Source organism: Salvelinus alpinus, chromosome 30 (assembly GCF_045679555.1).
Source record: "Salvelinus alpinus chromosome 30, SLU_Salpinus.1, whole genome shotgun sequence".
NCBI lineage: Eukaryota > Metazoa > Chordata > Actinopteri > Salmoniformes > Salmonidae > Salvelinus > Salvelinus alpinus.
Window position 1 is genome coordinate 11,832,893 of NC_092115.1, and position 15,291 is coordinate 11,848,183.

A 15,291-nucleotide genomic window follows, 5' to 3' on the forward strand; every position below is an offset into this window, starting at 1 on the left:
TCACAGTGATTGGGTGCAAAGAACTGAACTAAACAGTGTGTGATAATGACATACAGGTGTGTGAACAGGTGATCAGAATTCAGGTGATTGGGATCTGGAGAGTGAGCTGCGTTCAGGGGATCTAGGTGTTTGAGGGTGTGAGCTGGAAGCAGACGTTACAGATGTACTGTAGTTTGCCTCTTAATCCTCAGTGTGCCGAATGTATTTTCCTTCAGTCCTCATTCACTCTCTGGCAGCAAACTGGCTGAAAACTAAATTCCTTCTGCGTTATCATCAACAGGTGAGATTCCAATTTGATCCAGTTCATTTCTGCCACTTAAAGATTCCAGATGGTTTCAGAACATTGTGCTATCATTCTCGGTTGTGATGTGGGCTTACCGGGCTTGGGTCTAGTCTGAATTATGACATGTATATTTTAGTATACATATCTGCATATTTTCACATTGTCTGTGGTGTCCCCATATGCTTATTACGTAGGCATTCAAATGATACCTATATCTGAGAGATTTCTTGTTGTTCTTTATTTGTACTTTATTTATGGATTTTCATTTATATTTATTTATTGAAGGTTTATTTTGAATTGTACACATTTGCATCTAAAAGCTGAATTGCAGCATACATAGGCATAGCATAGCATAGCATAGCATAGCATAGCATAGGCATAGCATAGCATAGGCATAGCATAGCATAGCATAGCATAGGCATAGCATAGCATACATAGGCCTATGTAAGTAAATACAACATATATACAGTACATATAGGCTGTAGTATACAATATTACAGTTAAGCAGCATTAAGCAGTCTCACAAGAGTAAGGCATAGGACTGTTGTTGTACCTGTCAGTCCGAGTAGGGGGAAGGATCAGTTTGTGACTGGATCGGGTAGTAGGGGGAAGGATCAGTTTGTGACTGGATCGGGTAGTAGGGGGAAGGATCAGTTTGTGACTGGATCGGGTAGTAGGGGGAAGGATCAGTTTGTGACTGGATCAGGTAGTAGGGGGAAGGATCAGTTTGTGACTGGATCGGGTAGTAGGGGAAGGATCAGTTTGTGACTGGATCGGGTAGTAGGGGGAAGGATCAGTTTGTGACTGGATCAGGTAGTAGGGGGAAGGATCAGTTTGTGACTGGATCGGGTAGTAGGGGGAAGGATCAGTTTGTGACTGGATCGGGTAGTAGGGGGAAGGATCAGTTTGTGACTGGATCGGGTAGTAGGGGGAAGGATCAGTTTGTGACTGGATCGGGTAGTAGGGGGAAGGATCAGTTTGTGACTGGATCGGGTAGTAGGGGGAAGGATCAGTTTGTGACTGGATCGGGTAGTAGGGGGAAGGATCAGTTTGTGACTGGATCGGGTAGTAGGTGGAAGGATCAGTTTGTGACTGGATCGGGTAGTAGGTGGAAGGATCAGTTTGTGACTGGATCGGGTAGTAGGGGAAGGATCAGTTTGTGACTGGATCGGGTAGTAGGGGGAAGGATCAGTTTGTGACTGGATCGGGTAGTAGGGGAAGGATCAGTTTGTGACTGGATCGGGTAGTAGGGGGAAGGATCAGTTTGTGACTGGATCGGGTAGTAGGGGAAGGATCAGTTTGTGACTGGATCGGGTAGTAGGGGGAAGGATCAGTTTGTGACTGGATCGGGTAGTAGGGGGAAGGATCAGTTTGTGACTGGATCGGGTAGTAGGGGAAGGATCAGTTTGTGACTGGATCGGGTAGTAGGGGAAGGATCAGTTTGTGACTGGATCAGGTAGTAGGGGGAAGGATCAGTTTGTGACTGGATCGGGTAGTAGGGGGAAGGATCAGTTTGTGACTGGATCAGGTAGTAGGGGGAAGGATCAGTTTGTGACTGGATCGGGTAGTAGGGGAAGGATCAGTTTGTGACTGGATCGGGTAGTAGGTGGAAGGATCAGTTTGTGACTGGATCAGGTAGTAGGGGGAAGGATCAGTTTGTGACTGGATCGGGTAGTAGGGGGAAGGATCAGTTTGTGACTGGATCGGGTAGTAGGGGGAAGGATCAGTTTGTGACTGGATCGGGTAGTAGGGGGAAGGATCAGTTTGTGACTGGATCGGGTAGTAGGGGGAAGGATCAGTTTGTGACTGGATCGGGTAGTAGGGGGAAGGATCAGTTTGTGACTGGATCGGGTAGTAGGGGGAAGGATCAGTTTGTGACTGGATCGGGTAGTAGGTGGAAGGATCAGTTTGTGACTGGATCGGGTAGTAGGTGGAAGGATCAGTTTGTGACTGGATCGGGTAGTAGGGGAAGGATCCGTTTGTGACTGGATCGGGTAGTAGGGGGAAGGATCAGTTTGTGACTGGATCGGGTAGTAGGGGAAGGATCAGTTTGTGACTGGATCAGGTAGTAGGGGGAAGGATCAGTTTGTGACTGGATCGGGTAGTAGGGGGAAGGATCAGTTTGTGACTGGATCGGGTAGTAGGGGGAAGGATCAGTTTGTGACTGGATCGGGTAGTAGGGGGAAGGATCAGTTTGTGACTGGATCGGGTAGTAGGGGAAGGATCAGTTTGTGACTGGATCGGGTAGTAGGGGGAAGGATCAGTTTGTGACTGGATCGGGTAGTAGGGGAAGGATCAGTTTGTGACTGGATCAGGTAGTAGGGGGAAGGATCAGTTTGTGACTGGATCGGGTAGTAGGGGGAAGGATCAGTTTGTGACTGGATCGGGTAGTAGGGGGAAGGATCAGTTTGTGACTGGATCGGGTAGTAGGGGAAGGATCAGTTTGTGACTGGATCGGGTAGTAGGGGAAGGATCAGTTTGTGACTGGATCGGGTAGATCTGCCGCTGACAGGGCCTCTCGTCTGAGGCAGCCACTTGTTGTAATCCTGGGAATTTGCAAGCAAAATGAGAACAGAGAGACGCTTACAACAAGTGTAACATCATCTTTGTCTGAGAGTGATTATATCCTTTCACTTATCCTTATATTGAAGATCATGTATCTTTCAAGAGGTGTCTAGTTCAGTTCTTCAGTATTTCTCATCTGGCAAGGGAACAGATGCCTTTTGCCCCCTATCCCTGTGGAGAATGAGACACCCATAATCAGTGACATTCAGGCCCCCAATTTCTGCTGCTGCTCACTGGGGCAAGAGGAGGTTTCCACAGTGGGCTGAAAGTCAGTTATTGTATTTTTCTTTGCACAGCGCTCAAGACATTGACTCTTAGACAGTAATGCCTGAAATGTATTTGATCACGTCAGAGCACAACAATGGCCTCCAAAATGTATTTTTCACTCATCAATGCATCCATGATAACAGGCATGACAACATGTTTCCCTCTTTGGTTCAACGCTCTGATTGGCTAAGGATATTATTGTCATGTGTGTGTTGGAAGGGGGGGGGGTAGTGGTGGGATTAAGTTCCACTTCAGCTTATCTCCATTAATATGACAGATTTTCTTTGCTGTCAGCAATGGTCGTGGCCTAGATTTGACTGACGCCATCGTTTGTTTTGGCGAGGCGATCATCGACACTGTAAATACCCATTGTGCTTTTTCCCCCCTTCCTCACCACAGTGCAGAAACCTCACTGTGTTAAGCAAAACCAGTTAAACAGTTGTACGGTGGGTAATGAAGTAGTAATGTTGTGCTGCCGCCACAGGGAAGCTAGCCGGAGACTCTTGCTCACCTTACCATTTGCATATTAGACGAGAGGTGTTTTTGTCTTCATAATTGTTTGGTGTGTTGTCTATTAAGATTAGGGTTGTTAAAAATATATGGCAGTGTCAAGGGGGGAGCTCCTGCTGTAACTTTGCACGCTGGTGCAGATAGAGAAAAGCCACAGAGGGACTCTCAGACCCTTTTTTAAAAGATGCGCACATTGAGCATCTGCTGGCAAACAAGTCCAGACGTGTTTTAAACACCTGCAGGTGCAGAATCGTTTGACCTCCGTAACCCCATTTATATTTTCCTCTGCCTAGTTCCCCACTCCACCTTACTGTCTGTCTGTCTGTCTGTCTGTCTGTCTGTCTGTCTGTCTGTCTGTCTGTCTGTCTGTCTGTCTGTCTGTCTGTCTGTCTGTCTGTCTGTCTGTCTGTCTGTCTGTCTGTCTGTCTGTCTGTCTGTCTGTCTGTCTGTCTGATTGTACAGCCAGCTGGGTAGAAGTGTTCCGGCCAGGTTCCCCTCTCTCCACTGGGATTCTCTGTCTCTAACCCTATAACGGGTGGCTGAATCACTGGTTTACTGGTGCTCTTCCATGCCGTCCGTAGGAGGGGTGCGTCACTTGAGTGGGTTGAGTCTCTGACGTGATCTTCCTGTCCAGGTTGGCGCCCCCCTCGGGTTCGTGCCGTGGGGGAAATCTTTGTGGGCTATACTCGGCCTTGTCTCAGGATGGTAAATTGGTGGTTGAAGATATCCCTCTAGTGGTGTGGGGGCTATGCTTTGGCAAAGTGGGTGGGGTTATATCCTGCCTGGTTGGCCCTGTCCGGGGGTATAGTCGGACGGGGCCACAGTGTCTCCCGACCCCTCCTGTCTCAGCCTCTAGTAATTATGCTGAAATAGTTTATGTGTCTGGGGGCTAGGGTCAGTCTGTTATATCTGGAGAATTTCTCCTGTCTTATCCGGTGTCCTGTGTGAATTTAAGTATGCTCCCTCTAATTCTCTCTCTCTCTCTATCTCTTCTCTCGGAGGACCTGAGCCCTAGGACCATGCCTCAGGACTACCTGGCCTGATGACTCCTTGCTGTCCCCAGTCCACCTGGTCGTGCTGCTGCTCCAGTTTCAACAGTTCTGCCTGCGGCTAGGGAACCATGATCTGTTCACCGGACATTCTACCTTGTCCCGGACCTGCTGTTTTCCACTCTCTCTCTCTACCGCACCTGTTGTCTCTAACTCTGAATGATCGGCTATGAAAAGGCAACTGACATTTACACCTGAGGTGCTGACATGTTGCACCCTCTACAACCACTGTGATTGTTATTATTTTACCCTGCTGGTCATCTATGAATGTTTGAACATCTTGGCCATGTACTGTTATAATCTCCACCCAGCACAGCCAGAAGAGGACTGGCCACCACTGAGAGCCTGGTTCCTCTCTAGGTTTCTTCCTAGGTTCCCTGCCTTTCTAGGGAGTTTTTCCTAGCCACCGTGCTTCTACATCTGCATTGCTTGCTGTTTGGGGTTTTAGGCTGGGTTTCTGTACAGCACTGTACAGCCCTGTAAAAAGGGATTTGTAAATACATTTGATTGATTGATCGTGTATCTCTCTCTTGCTCTCTGTGTGTGTGTGTGTGTGTGTTTGTGTTTGTATGTGTCGCTCCCTCTTCAATATTTATGTGATACATACAATTATTTTGCAGAAAATGTTCAATTAGATATTAAATTAATAAAAACATGGTTTATTGTGTATTATTTTGGTAGGATAAACCTTCGTTTTGGTCCTTGTTTCCATAGGACCCTAATTAGTGGGAACATTATGAAACGAATACAATTACATCTGTTCAGGTAAGAGCTTTGTCCTGAAGGTCCACTGTAGAGTTGTTATTTTAAACCTTTGTTATGTATTGTTTTCATCTGTAGAATCGGATACTGTAATAAGTTATTATATGCGTTGTTGGTCTATGCATCCTCATGCATTTCTGCCTATCCATCACGCGTGAAGAACAAAAGTTAATTCTTAGTTTTGGGAATTCCCGACAGTGTTTTGGCCTTCTGTAGAACATTGTAAAAAATTATAGGCTACAGTAGACTACACATATTCACGTTATCGGCAGCAAAGAATGGGGCGCATAAAAAAAACAGAATGCTTTATTTTCTTGGCACAATCCCCGCCCATACACGCCGTCGTCACCGATTCAAATTGCCAGTGAGGCTGAGGCAAGGCAAGGGGGGTTTCGGCCGGTAAAGTAGGCTAACACCGTCGCATCGCTAGAAGAACGGATTTTCGGACAGGCTTTGTTTGTGTATAAGCTTCACCACCTCCTCCAGAAATGTGGACGGATATAAGGAAACTACTGCTCTTTCATTTGTTAGTCCTAAAACACTGCTCAAAAGGTTGGTCCTATTTTCTTTGATCACTAAAATTATGGTAATCGGGTAAAATTATACCCGTAATACGCTAAACAGAGAGGGGTCCATATGCGGTCACCTCCGGATGATAGCGAATGATTCCAAGCGCTACAGCAATGTGGGAGAACCCCTCATTGTTTCTGAAAGCTCAATGAAAATAGCACACAATACAAATTGGGGGCGTTTAAACTGTATTTTCGATGTAAAATAAATGAGAACATTTATGGACAATTTGTTCGTCTACTTGGCATGTGTTCCTCCTTGGATGTGAGGCAGCATCCATATAATTGTAACATAGGATGTGGGGCAGTAGGCTGGCTACATTAATCTTTGTCTCATTGTAACGATGTGGTTTATTAAATTGTAGCCTATAATGATCAATTAGGTCTACAGAATCGGTCCGTTACAATTGTGTCTCCAGTTGCCTGTAACCAAACAGCCTCTAAGTGACGCTCATAAACGGAATCCTCAGTCAATACTTACTGACTGGATGAATATGCTGAATATCAAGTAGGCATTCATTTGCAAATGACAGTTTGAGTGCGTGCCTTTTTGTGGACGCATATTAATGTGTGCCCCCCCCCCCAACACACACACACACACACACACATTGCAGGAACAGAGGCAGAAGAGTGTGAGGAAGGCCAGTTTCAGTGCAATAACAGAAGGTGTATACCGACCATATGGAGGTGCGATGACGATGACGACTGCTCAGACAACAGCGACGAGGAAAACTGTGGTAAGTGGAAAAACAAAAATGTCTTTAAGTTATCTTTTAAAGTTTTTCTCCCGTTTCAATTGCTTTTAGCCTACAAAACACACCTGACACTGGAGAAACAGACCATGACTTGTGTAATAGTGACTCTTTGGCATATTTGGTAGATTATGGTGGTTTGCTGTCTTTGCATCACAAAAATGTTTGTCAAATAATGTTAAAAGCGAGTAACTTTTATTTGACTGGCAGAATCTCTTGGTAGCTATTTTGAACCGGGTGAGCTTTCCCACTAGTGATTGAAAGACCAAGAGGCACCAGGAGGATAGGCACCAGGAGGATAGGCACCAGGAGGATAGGCACCAGGAGGATAGGCACCAGGAGGATAGAGTTAGGGGAAATAACAGAAAGGACGGGTGTAACCTCACACATGAGTTGGGAAGCTCTAGGGCAGGGATGGGCAACTTTTAACTGGGGTCGGGGTCATCCCTGCTCTAGGGCCCGATGGTGTAGCAGGTGATTTAACTCGAGAGTTCCAGGCTATTTTGGGGTCTCAGGCCTCTGGTGCAATTTGTGGTGGAGGCGTGAAAGATGATTGGACAGCAATCTTTCCCATTTCTTCCCACCCACATAGTGCAATCGGCTGACAGCTAGTATAGAATATAGAAGCCTATGCATAGAGTTTTGATAGGTAGCCAGAATGCAGCCAGACTCATAAAACATTATAGAATTCCAACCTCCTTGCTCTGTGTGAGCCCAGCCCGTGTCCTATGGTTTCAGGGGAGCGGCCCAGCCCGTGTCCTATGGTTTCAGGGGAGCGGCCCAGCCCGTGTCCTATGTTTTCAGTGGAGCGGCCCAGCCCGTGTCCTATGTTTTCAGTGGAGCGGCCCAGCCCGTGTCCTATGGTTTCAGTGGAGCGGCCCAACCCGTGTCCTATGTTTTCAGTGGAGCGGCCCAGCCCGTGTCCTATGTTTTCAGTGGAGCGGCCCAGCCCGTGTCCTATGGTTTCAGTGGAGCGGCCCAGCCCGTGTCCTATGTTTTCAGTGGAGCGGCCCAGCCCGTGTCCTATGTTTTCAGTGGAGCGGCCCAGCCCGTGTCCTATGGTTTCAGTGGAGCGGCCCAGCCCGTGTCCTATGGTTTCAGTGGAGCGGCCCAGCCCGTGTCCTATGTTTTCAGTGGAGCGGCCCAACCCGTGTCCTATGTTTTCAGTGGAGCGGCCCAGCCCGTGTCCTATGTTTTCAGTGGAGCGGCCCAGCCCGTGTCCTATGTTTTCAGTGGAGCGGCCCAGCCCGTGTCCTATGGTTTCAGTGGAGCGGCCCAGCCCGTGTCCTATGTTTTCAGTGGAGCGGCCCAGCCCGTGTCCTATGTTTTCAGTGGAGCGGCCCAGCCCGTGTCCTATGGTTTCAGTGGAGCGGCCCAGCCCGTGTCCTATGGTTTCAGTGGAGCGGCCCAGCCCGTGTCCTATGTTTTCAGTGGAGCGGCCCAGCCCGTGTCCTATGTTTTCAGTGGAGCGGCCCAGCCCGTGTCCTATGGTTTCAGTGGAGCGGCCCAACCCGTGTCCTATGGTTTCAGTGGAGCGGCCCAGCCCGTGTCCTATGTTTTCAGTGGAGCGGCCCAACCCGTGTCCTATGTTTTCAGTGGAGCGGCCCAGCCCGTGTCCTATGTTTTCAGTGGAGCGGCCCAGCCCGTGTCCTATGTTTTCAGTGGAGCGGCCCAGCCCGTGTCCTATGGTTTCAGTGGAGCGGCACAAACAAAGACATTGTTAAAGTGGAGCCAGAAGTGAAAACCGTTGCTCTTTTGTCTCTTTGGGTTTATTGTGGCTCAAGAGGAATTCCTGCAACTCCCTCTGTACACCCCCCCCCCCCCACACACAGACACTCTTTCTCTCTCTCAAATCAAATCAAATCGAAGTGTATTTGTCACGTTCACCGAATGAATACAACAGGTAGACCTTACAGTGAAATGCTTACTTACGGGCTCTAGCCAATAGTGCAAAAAAGCTATTAGGTGAACTATAGGTAAGTAAAGAAATTAAAACAACAGTAAAAAGACAGTAAATAACAGTAGTGAGGCTACATACAGACACCGGTTAGTCAGGCTGATTGAGGTAGTATGTACATGTAGATATGGTTAAAGTGACTATGCATATATGTGAACAGAGAGTAGCGGTAGCATAAAAGAGGTGTTGGCGTGTGGCGGGACACAATGCAGATAGATCTCAATCTCTTTCTCTCTCGTAATCTCAATTTTTCTTTCTCTCTCTCTCTCTCTCTCTCTCTCACACACACACACACACACACACACACACACACACACACACACACACACACACACACACACACACACACACACACACACACACACACACACACACACACACACACACACAACGACTTCGTACAGCATTTAGATGTATTATGGCGATAAAGCCTGAGTCCCTTGTCATCCTAGCCCCCTTGTCATCCTAGCCCCCTTGTCATCCTAGCCCCCTTGTCATCCTAGCCCACTTGACATCCTAGCCCCCTTGACATCCTAGCCCACTTGACATCCTAGCCCACTTGACATCCTAGCCCACTTGGCATCCTAGCCCACTTGACATCCTAGCCCCCTTGACATCCTAGCCCACTTGACATCCTAACTCACTTGACATCCTAGCCCCCTTGACATCCTAGCCCACTTGACATCCTAGCCCCCTTGACATCCTAGCCCCCTTGACATCCTAGCCCACTTGACATCCCAGCCCCCTTGACATCCCAGCCCCCTTGACATCCTAGCCCACTTGGTATCCTAGCCCCCTTGGCATCCTAGCCCCCTTATCATCCTAGCCGCCTTGGCGTCCTAGCCCCCTTGACGTCCTAGCCCCCTTGACGTCCTAGCCCCCTTGACGTCCTAGCCCCCTTGTCATCCTAGCCCCCTTGTCATCCTAGCCCCCTTGGCATCCTAGCCCACTTGGCATCCTAGCCCACTTGCCATCCTAGCCCCCTTGTCTCTGACAGTGACACCAGCAGGATGAGTCGTCAGGCCTCACTGTGACAGCACGTCATTTGGAGCATCGATCTCAGACTCCCTAAAGATTAATGTGTCACTGTTCCACACCCCAGGATACTGTCTGGGACATTTGTTATGTTGTAGATTTAAGGTATTGGTCTGCTGGACCCGTTTGCTCGTTATTAATGTCCAACAGGGTTGGTGTGTCCAATTACATTTCAATCCAGGAAGTAAACCATATTTTTCTCACAGAGAAGAAATGTGGAGAATTGAAATTTTTGTTTACTTTCTGGATTGACTGAATAAAAATGGAATTGACTCCAAGCAACCCTGCTGTCCAACCGAATGTTAAGTTTCCAGTGAGTGGGTTGCATGTTGGAAATGTCATCTGTAGAAATGCTTTTGGAAAGGCCAAAAATATCAGCAAGCTAAACAGTTACGCTGCTAAAAATGATTTTTAGCAGGAGCCAACTCCTATTTGATGATTACACTATTTCAACATGCCATTGTTAGGTTCTGGACAAACGGACGACTAGAAAAAACTTAAACCAAGTTTATTCAACCCACTGGGCGCCTCAGCTGCAAGAACACTCTGCACATGATCAAACAACTATTTATATGTCAGGATGAGAGTAGGGGTGCACCACTACGGGTGCATTGCCTTATTCTGAACCAGATTGTTGCTAGCCAGCATCCTCCTCTCCTCACACAGGTGACCTGCTGTCAATGGGCCAAGACCCTTGCCATATTGGAGAAATCCCCCGATTTTCATATAGGCTAGGTTTTAATATATCAGTTGGATAGAAAGACATTAGTTATTGCACTAGTAGTACTGTATGTCAAAGAGAAATGAGAAAATGTCCACTTTTCGAGGCTATTGTATAATTAACTTAGTTTCCAATCGTGTGACGGAGAAGGCAAGAACAGATGGCAAAGGACTATACTGGTTAGATAGTGCACAGTTTGTTTTCCATATTAAAGATTAGTATGTAGAACGTGTTTTTGAGGCTGAACATAAGCAGAGTTTACGGTATCATGTGATGAAGGACAAGACTGAGGGAGATGTACTGTGTGATGGAGAAGGACAAGACAGAGGGAGATGTACTGTGTGACAGTGGAGTGTGATGGAGAAGAACAAGACTGAGGGAGATGTACTGTGTGATGAAGAAGGACAAGGCAGAGGGCGATGTACTGTGTGATGGAGAAGGACAAGGCAGAGGGCGATGTACTGTGTGATGGAGAAGGACAAAACAGAGGGAGATGTACTATGTGATGGAGAAGGACAAGACAGAGGGAGATGTACTGTGTGACAGTGGAGTGTGATGGAGAAGGACACGACAGAGGGAGATGTACTGTATGACAGTGGAGTGTGATGGAGAAGGACAAGACAGAGGGAGATGTACTGTATGACAGTGGAGTGTGATGGAGAAGGACAAGACTGAGGGAGATGTACTGTGTGATGAAGGACAAAACAGAGGGAGATGTACTGTGTGATGGAGAAGGACAAGACAGAGGGAGATGTACTGTGTGACAGTGGAGTGTGATGGAGAAGGACAAGACAGAGGGAGATGTACTGTGTGACAGTGGAGTGTGATGGAGAAGGACACGACTGAGGGAGATGTACTGTGTGATGAAGGACAAAACAGAGGGAGATGTACTGTGTGATGGAGAAGGACAAGACAGAGGGAGATGTACTGTGTGACAGTGGAGTGTGATGGAGAAGAACACGACAGAGGGAGATGTACTGTGTGATGGAGAAGGACAAGAGAGAGGGAGATGTACTGTGTGACAGTGGAGTGTGATGGAGAAGGACAAGAGAGAGGGAGATGTACTGTGTGACAGTGGAGTGTGATGGAGAAGGACAAGACAGAGGGAGATGTACTGTGTGACAGTGGAGTGTGATGAAGAAGGACAAGACAGAGGGAGATGTACTGTGTGATGGAGAAGGACAAGAGAGAGGGAGATGTACTGTGTGATGAAGGACAAAACAGAGGGAGATGTACTGTGTGATGGAGAAGGACAAGACAGAGGGAGATGTACTGTGTGACAGTGGAGTGTGATGGAGAAGGACAAGACAGAGGGAGATGTACTGTGTGACAGTGGAGTGTGATGGAGAAGGACACGACTGAGGGAGATGTACTGTGTGATGAAGGACAAAACAGAGGGAGATGTACTGTGTGATGGAGAAGGACAAGACAGAGGGAGATGTACTGTGTGACAGTGGAGTGTGATGGAGAAGAACACGACAGAGGGAGATGTACTGTGTGATGGAGAAGGACAAGAGAGAGGGAGATGTACTGTGTGACAGTGGAGTGTGATGGAGAAGGACAAGAGAGAGGGAGATGTACTGTGTGACAGTGGAGTGTGATGGAGAAGGACAAGACAGAGGGAGATGTACTGTGTGACAGTGGAGTGTGATGAAGAAGGACAAGACAGAGGGAGATGTACTGTGTGATGGAGAAGTACAAGGCAGAGGGAGATGTACTGTGTGACAGTGGAGTGTGATGAAGAAGTACAAGACAGAGGGAGATGTACTGTGTGACAGTGGAGTGTGATGAAGAAGGACAAGACAGAGGGAGATGTACTGTGTGATGGAGAAGTACAAGACAGAGGGAGATGTACTGTGTGATGGAGAAGGACAAGACTGAGGGAGATGTACTGTGTGATGGAGAAGGACAAGACTGAGGGAGATGTACTGTGTGATGGAGAAGTACAAGACAGAGGGAGATGTACTGTGTGATGGAGAAGGACAAGACAGAGGGAGATGTACTGTGTGACAGTGGAGTGTGATGGAGAAGGACAAGACAGAGGGAGATGTACTGTGTGATGGAGAAGTACAAGACAGAGGGAGATGTACTGTGTGATGGAGAAGGACAAGACAGAGGGAGATGTACTGTGTGACAGTGGAGTGTGATGGAGAAGTACAAGACAGAGGGAGATGTACTGTGTGACAGTGGAGTGTGATGGAGAAGAACAAGACAGAGGGAGATGTACTGTGTGATGGAGAAGGACAAGACAGAGGGAGATGTACTGTGTGATGGAGAAGGACAAGACAGAGGGAGATGTACTGTGTGATGGAGAAGGACAAGACAGAGGGAGATGTACTGTGTGATGGAGAAGGACAAGACAGAGGGAGATGTACTGTGTGACAGTGGAGTGTGATGAAGAAGGACAAGACAGAGGGAGATGTACTGTGTTACAGTGGAGTGTGATGGAGAAGGACAAGACAGAGGGAGATGTACTGTGTGATGGAGAAGGACAAGACAGAGGGAGATGTACTGTGTGATGGAGAAGGACAAGACAGAGGGAGATGTACTGTGTGATGGAGAAGAACAAGACAGAGGGAGATGTACTGTGTGATGGAGAAGGACAAGACAGAGGGAGATGTACTGTGTGATGGAGAAGGACAAGACAGAGGGAGATGTACTGTGTGATGAAGAAGGACAAGACAGAGGGAGATGTACTGTGTGACAGTGGAGTGTGATGGAGAAGGACAAGACAGAGGGAGATGTACTGTGTGATGGAGAAGAACAAGACAGAAGGAGATGTACTGTGTGATGGAGAAGGACAAGACAGAGGGAGATGTACTGTGTGATGGAGAAGGACAAGACAGAGGGAGATGTACTGTGTGATGAAGAAGGACAAGACAGAGGGAGATGTACTGTGTGACAGTGGAGTGTGATGGAGAAGGACAAGACAGAGGGAGATGTACTGTGTGATGGAGAAGGACAAGACAGAGGGAGATGTACTGTGTGACAGTGGAGTGTGATGAAGAAGGACAAGACAGAGGGAGATGTACTGTGTTACAGTGGAGTGTGATGGAGAAGGACAAGACAGAGGGAGATGTACTGTGTTACAGTGGAGTGTGATGGAGAAGGACAAGACAGAGGGAGATGTACTGTGTTACAGTGGAGTGTGATGGAGAAGGACAAGACAGAGGGAGATGTACTGTGTTACAGTGGAGTGTGATGGAGAAGGACAAGACAGAGGGAGATGTACTGTGTGACAGTGGAGTGTGATGGAGAAGGACAAGACAGAGGGAGATGTACTGTGTGACAGTGGAGTGTGATGGAGAAGGACAAGACAGAGGGAGATGTACTGTGTTACAGTGGAGTGTGATGGAGAAGGACAAGACAGAGGGAGATGTACTGTGTGACAGTGGAGTGTGATGGAGAAGGACAAGACAGAGGGAGATGTACTGTGTGACAGTGGAGTGTGAACGTGTCCAACAGATGTTGTGCAGGAGGAGAGTGGGGAGGATCTAGGTGATTCAGAGAGCTAGTACAGCCCAGTGATTTGGTCTGACGGGTCTGGAGAGATTGTTACTGTTGTTTTTCTAGTTAAACAATTACTGTATTGGGTTTCCCACTGTCCTGGTCAGTACACACTTCACAATACCGTGTAGAATAATGGTCGAAAAATTTGTATTTATACTGTGTAAAGTTCATGTATACTGTATAAAGTGCATTTATACTGTATAAAGTGCATTTATACTGTATAAAGTGCATTTATACTGTATAAAGTGCTGTGTGTGTGTTAGTAGATTGAGTCAAACGGTATGAAGCCTTTGAAGGAATCTATTCTGTGTTCCTCTGGCTTGAATATGGCATTGATTGTCTGAATAATATGACCATTCTCTTGTGTAGATAGACCATCTTAAACCACTGTCACACAGCACATCTCCCTCAGTACATCTCCACTGTCACACAGCACATCTCCCTCAGTACATCTCCACTGTCACACAGCACATCTCCCTCAGTACATCTCCACTGTCACACAGCACATCTCCCTCAGTCCATCTCCACTGTCACACAGCACATCTCCCTCAGTACATTTCCACTGTCACACAGCACATCTCCCTCAGTCCATCTTCACTGTCACACAGCACATCTCCCTCAGTCCATCTCCACTGTCACACAGCACATCTCCCTCAGTCCATCTTCACTGTCACACAGCACATCTCCCTCAGTCCATCTCCACTGTCACACAGCACATCTCCCTCAGTCCATCTCCACTGTCACACAGCACATCTCCCTCAGTCCATCTCCACTGTCACACAGCACATCTCCCTCAATACATCCTCCACATACAACACCCGTTCTGCCAGTCACATTCTGTGAAAGGTATCCAAAGCACACACATCCCTGGGTCACTCCTCTTTTCAGTTCGCTGCAGCTAGCGACTGGAACGAGCTGCAACAAACACTCAAACAGTACAGTTTTATCTCAATCTCTTCATTCAAGGACTCAATCCTGGACAGTCTTACTGACAGTTGTGGCTGCTTTGTATGATGTATTGTTGTCTCTACCTTCTTGCCCTTTGTGCTGTTGTCTGTGCCCAATAATGTTTGTACCCTGTTTTGTGCTGCTACCATGTTGTGTTGTTGTCATGTTATGTTGCTAATTTGCTATCATGCTGTGTTGTCATGTGTTGCTGCCATGCTATGTTGTTATCTTAGGTCTCTCTTTATGTAGTGTGGTGTTGTGTGTTTTGTCCTATATTTATATATATTTTTTCTTTTTAATCCCAGCCCAAGTCTCCACAGGAGGCCTTTGCCTTTTGGTAGGCCGTCATTGTAAATAAGAATT

The 15,291-nt window shown here is 47.4% G+C and overlaps 1 protein-coding gene across 1 annotated transcript in view; it reads left to right on the top strand.

Moving 5' to 3' along the window:
• The first annotated feature begins 5,812 nt into the window (after positions 1 to 5,812).
• Positions 5,813 to 15,291, top strand: part of LOC139559702 (low-density lipoprotein receptor-related protein 8-like) — a 169,627-nt gene continuing 160,148 nt past the window's right edge. The window contains exons 1-2 of the mRNA XM_071375922.1: positions 5,813 to 5,988; positions 6,620 to 6,742. Of these exons, the coding sequence (XP_071232023.1) occupies positions 5,925 to 5,988; positions 6,620 to 6,742 (187 nt within the window). The 5' untranslated portion in view covers positions 5,813 to 5,924. The remainder of the gene's footprint in view (positions 5,989 to 6,619; positions 6,743 to 15,291) is intronic.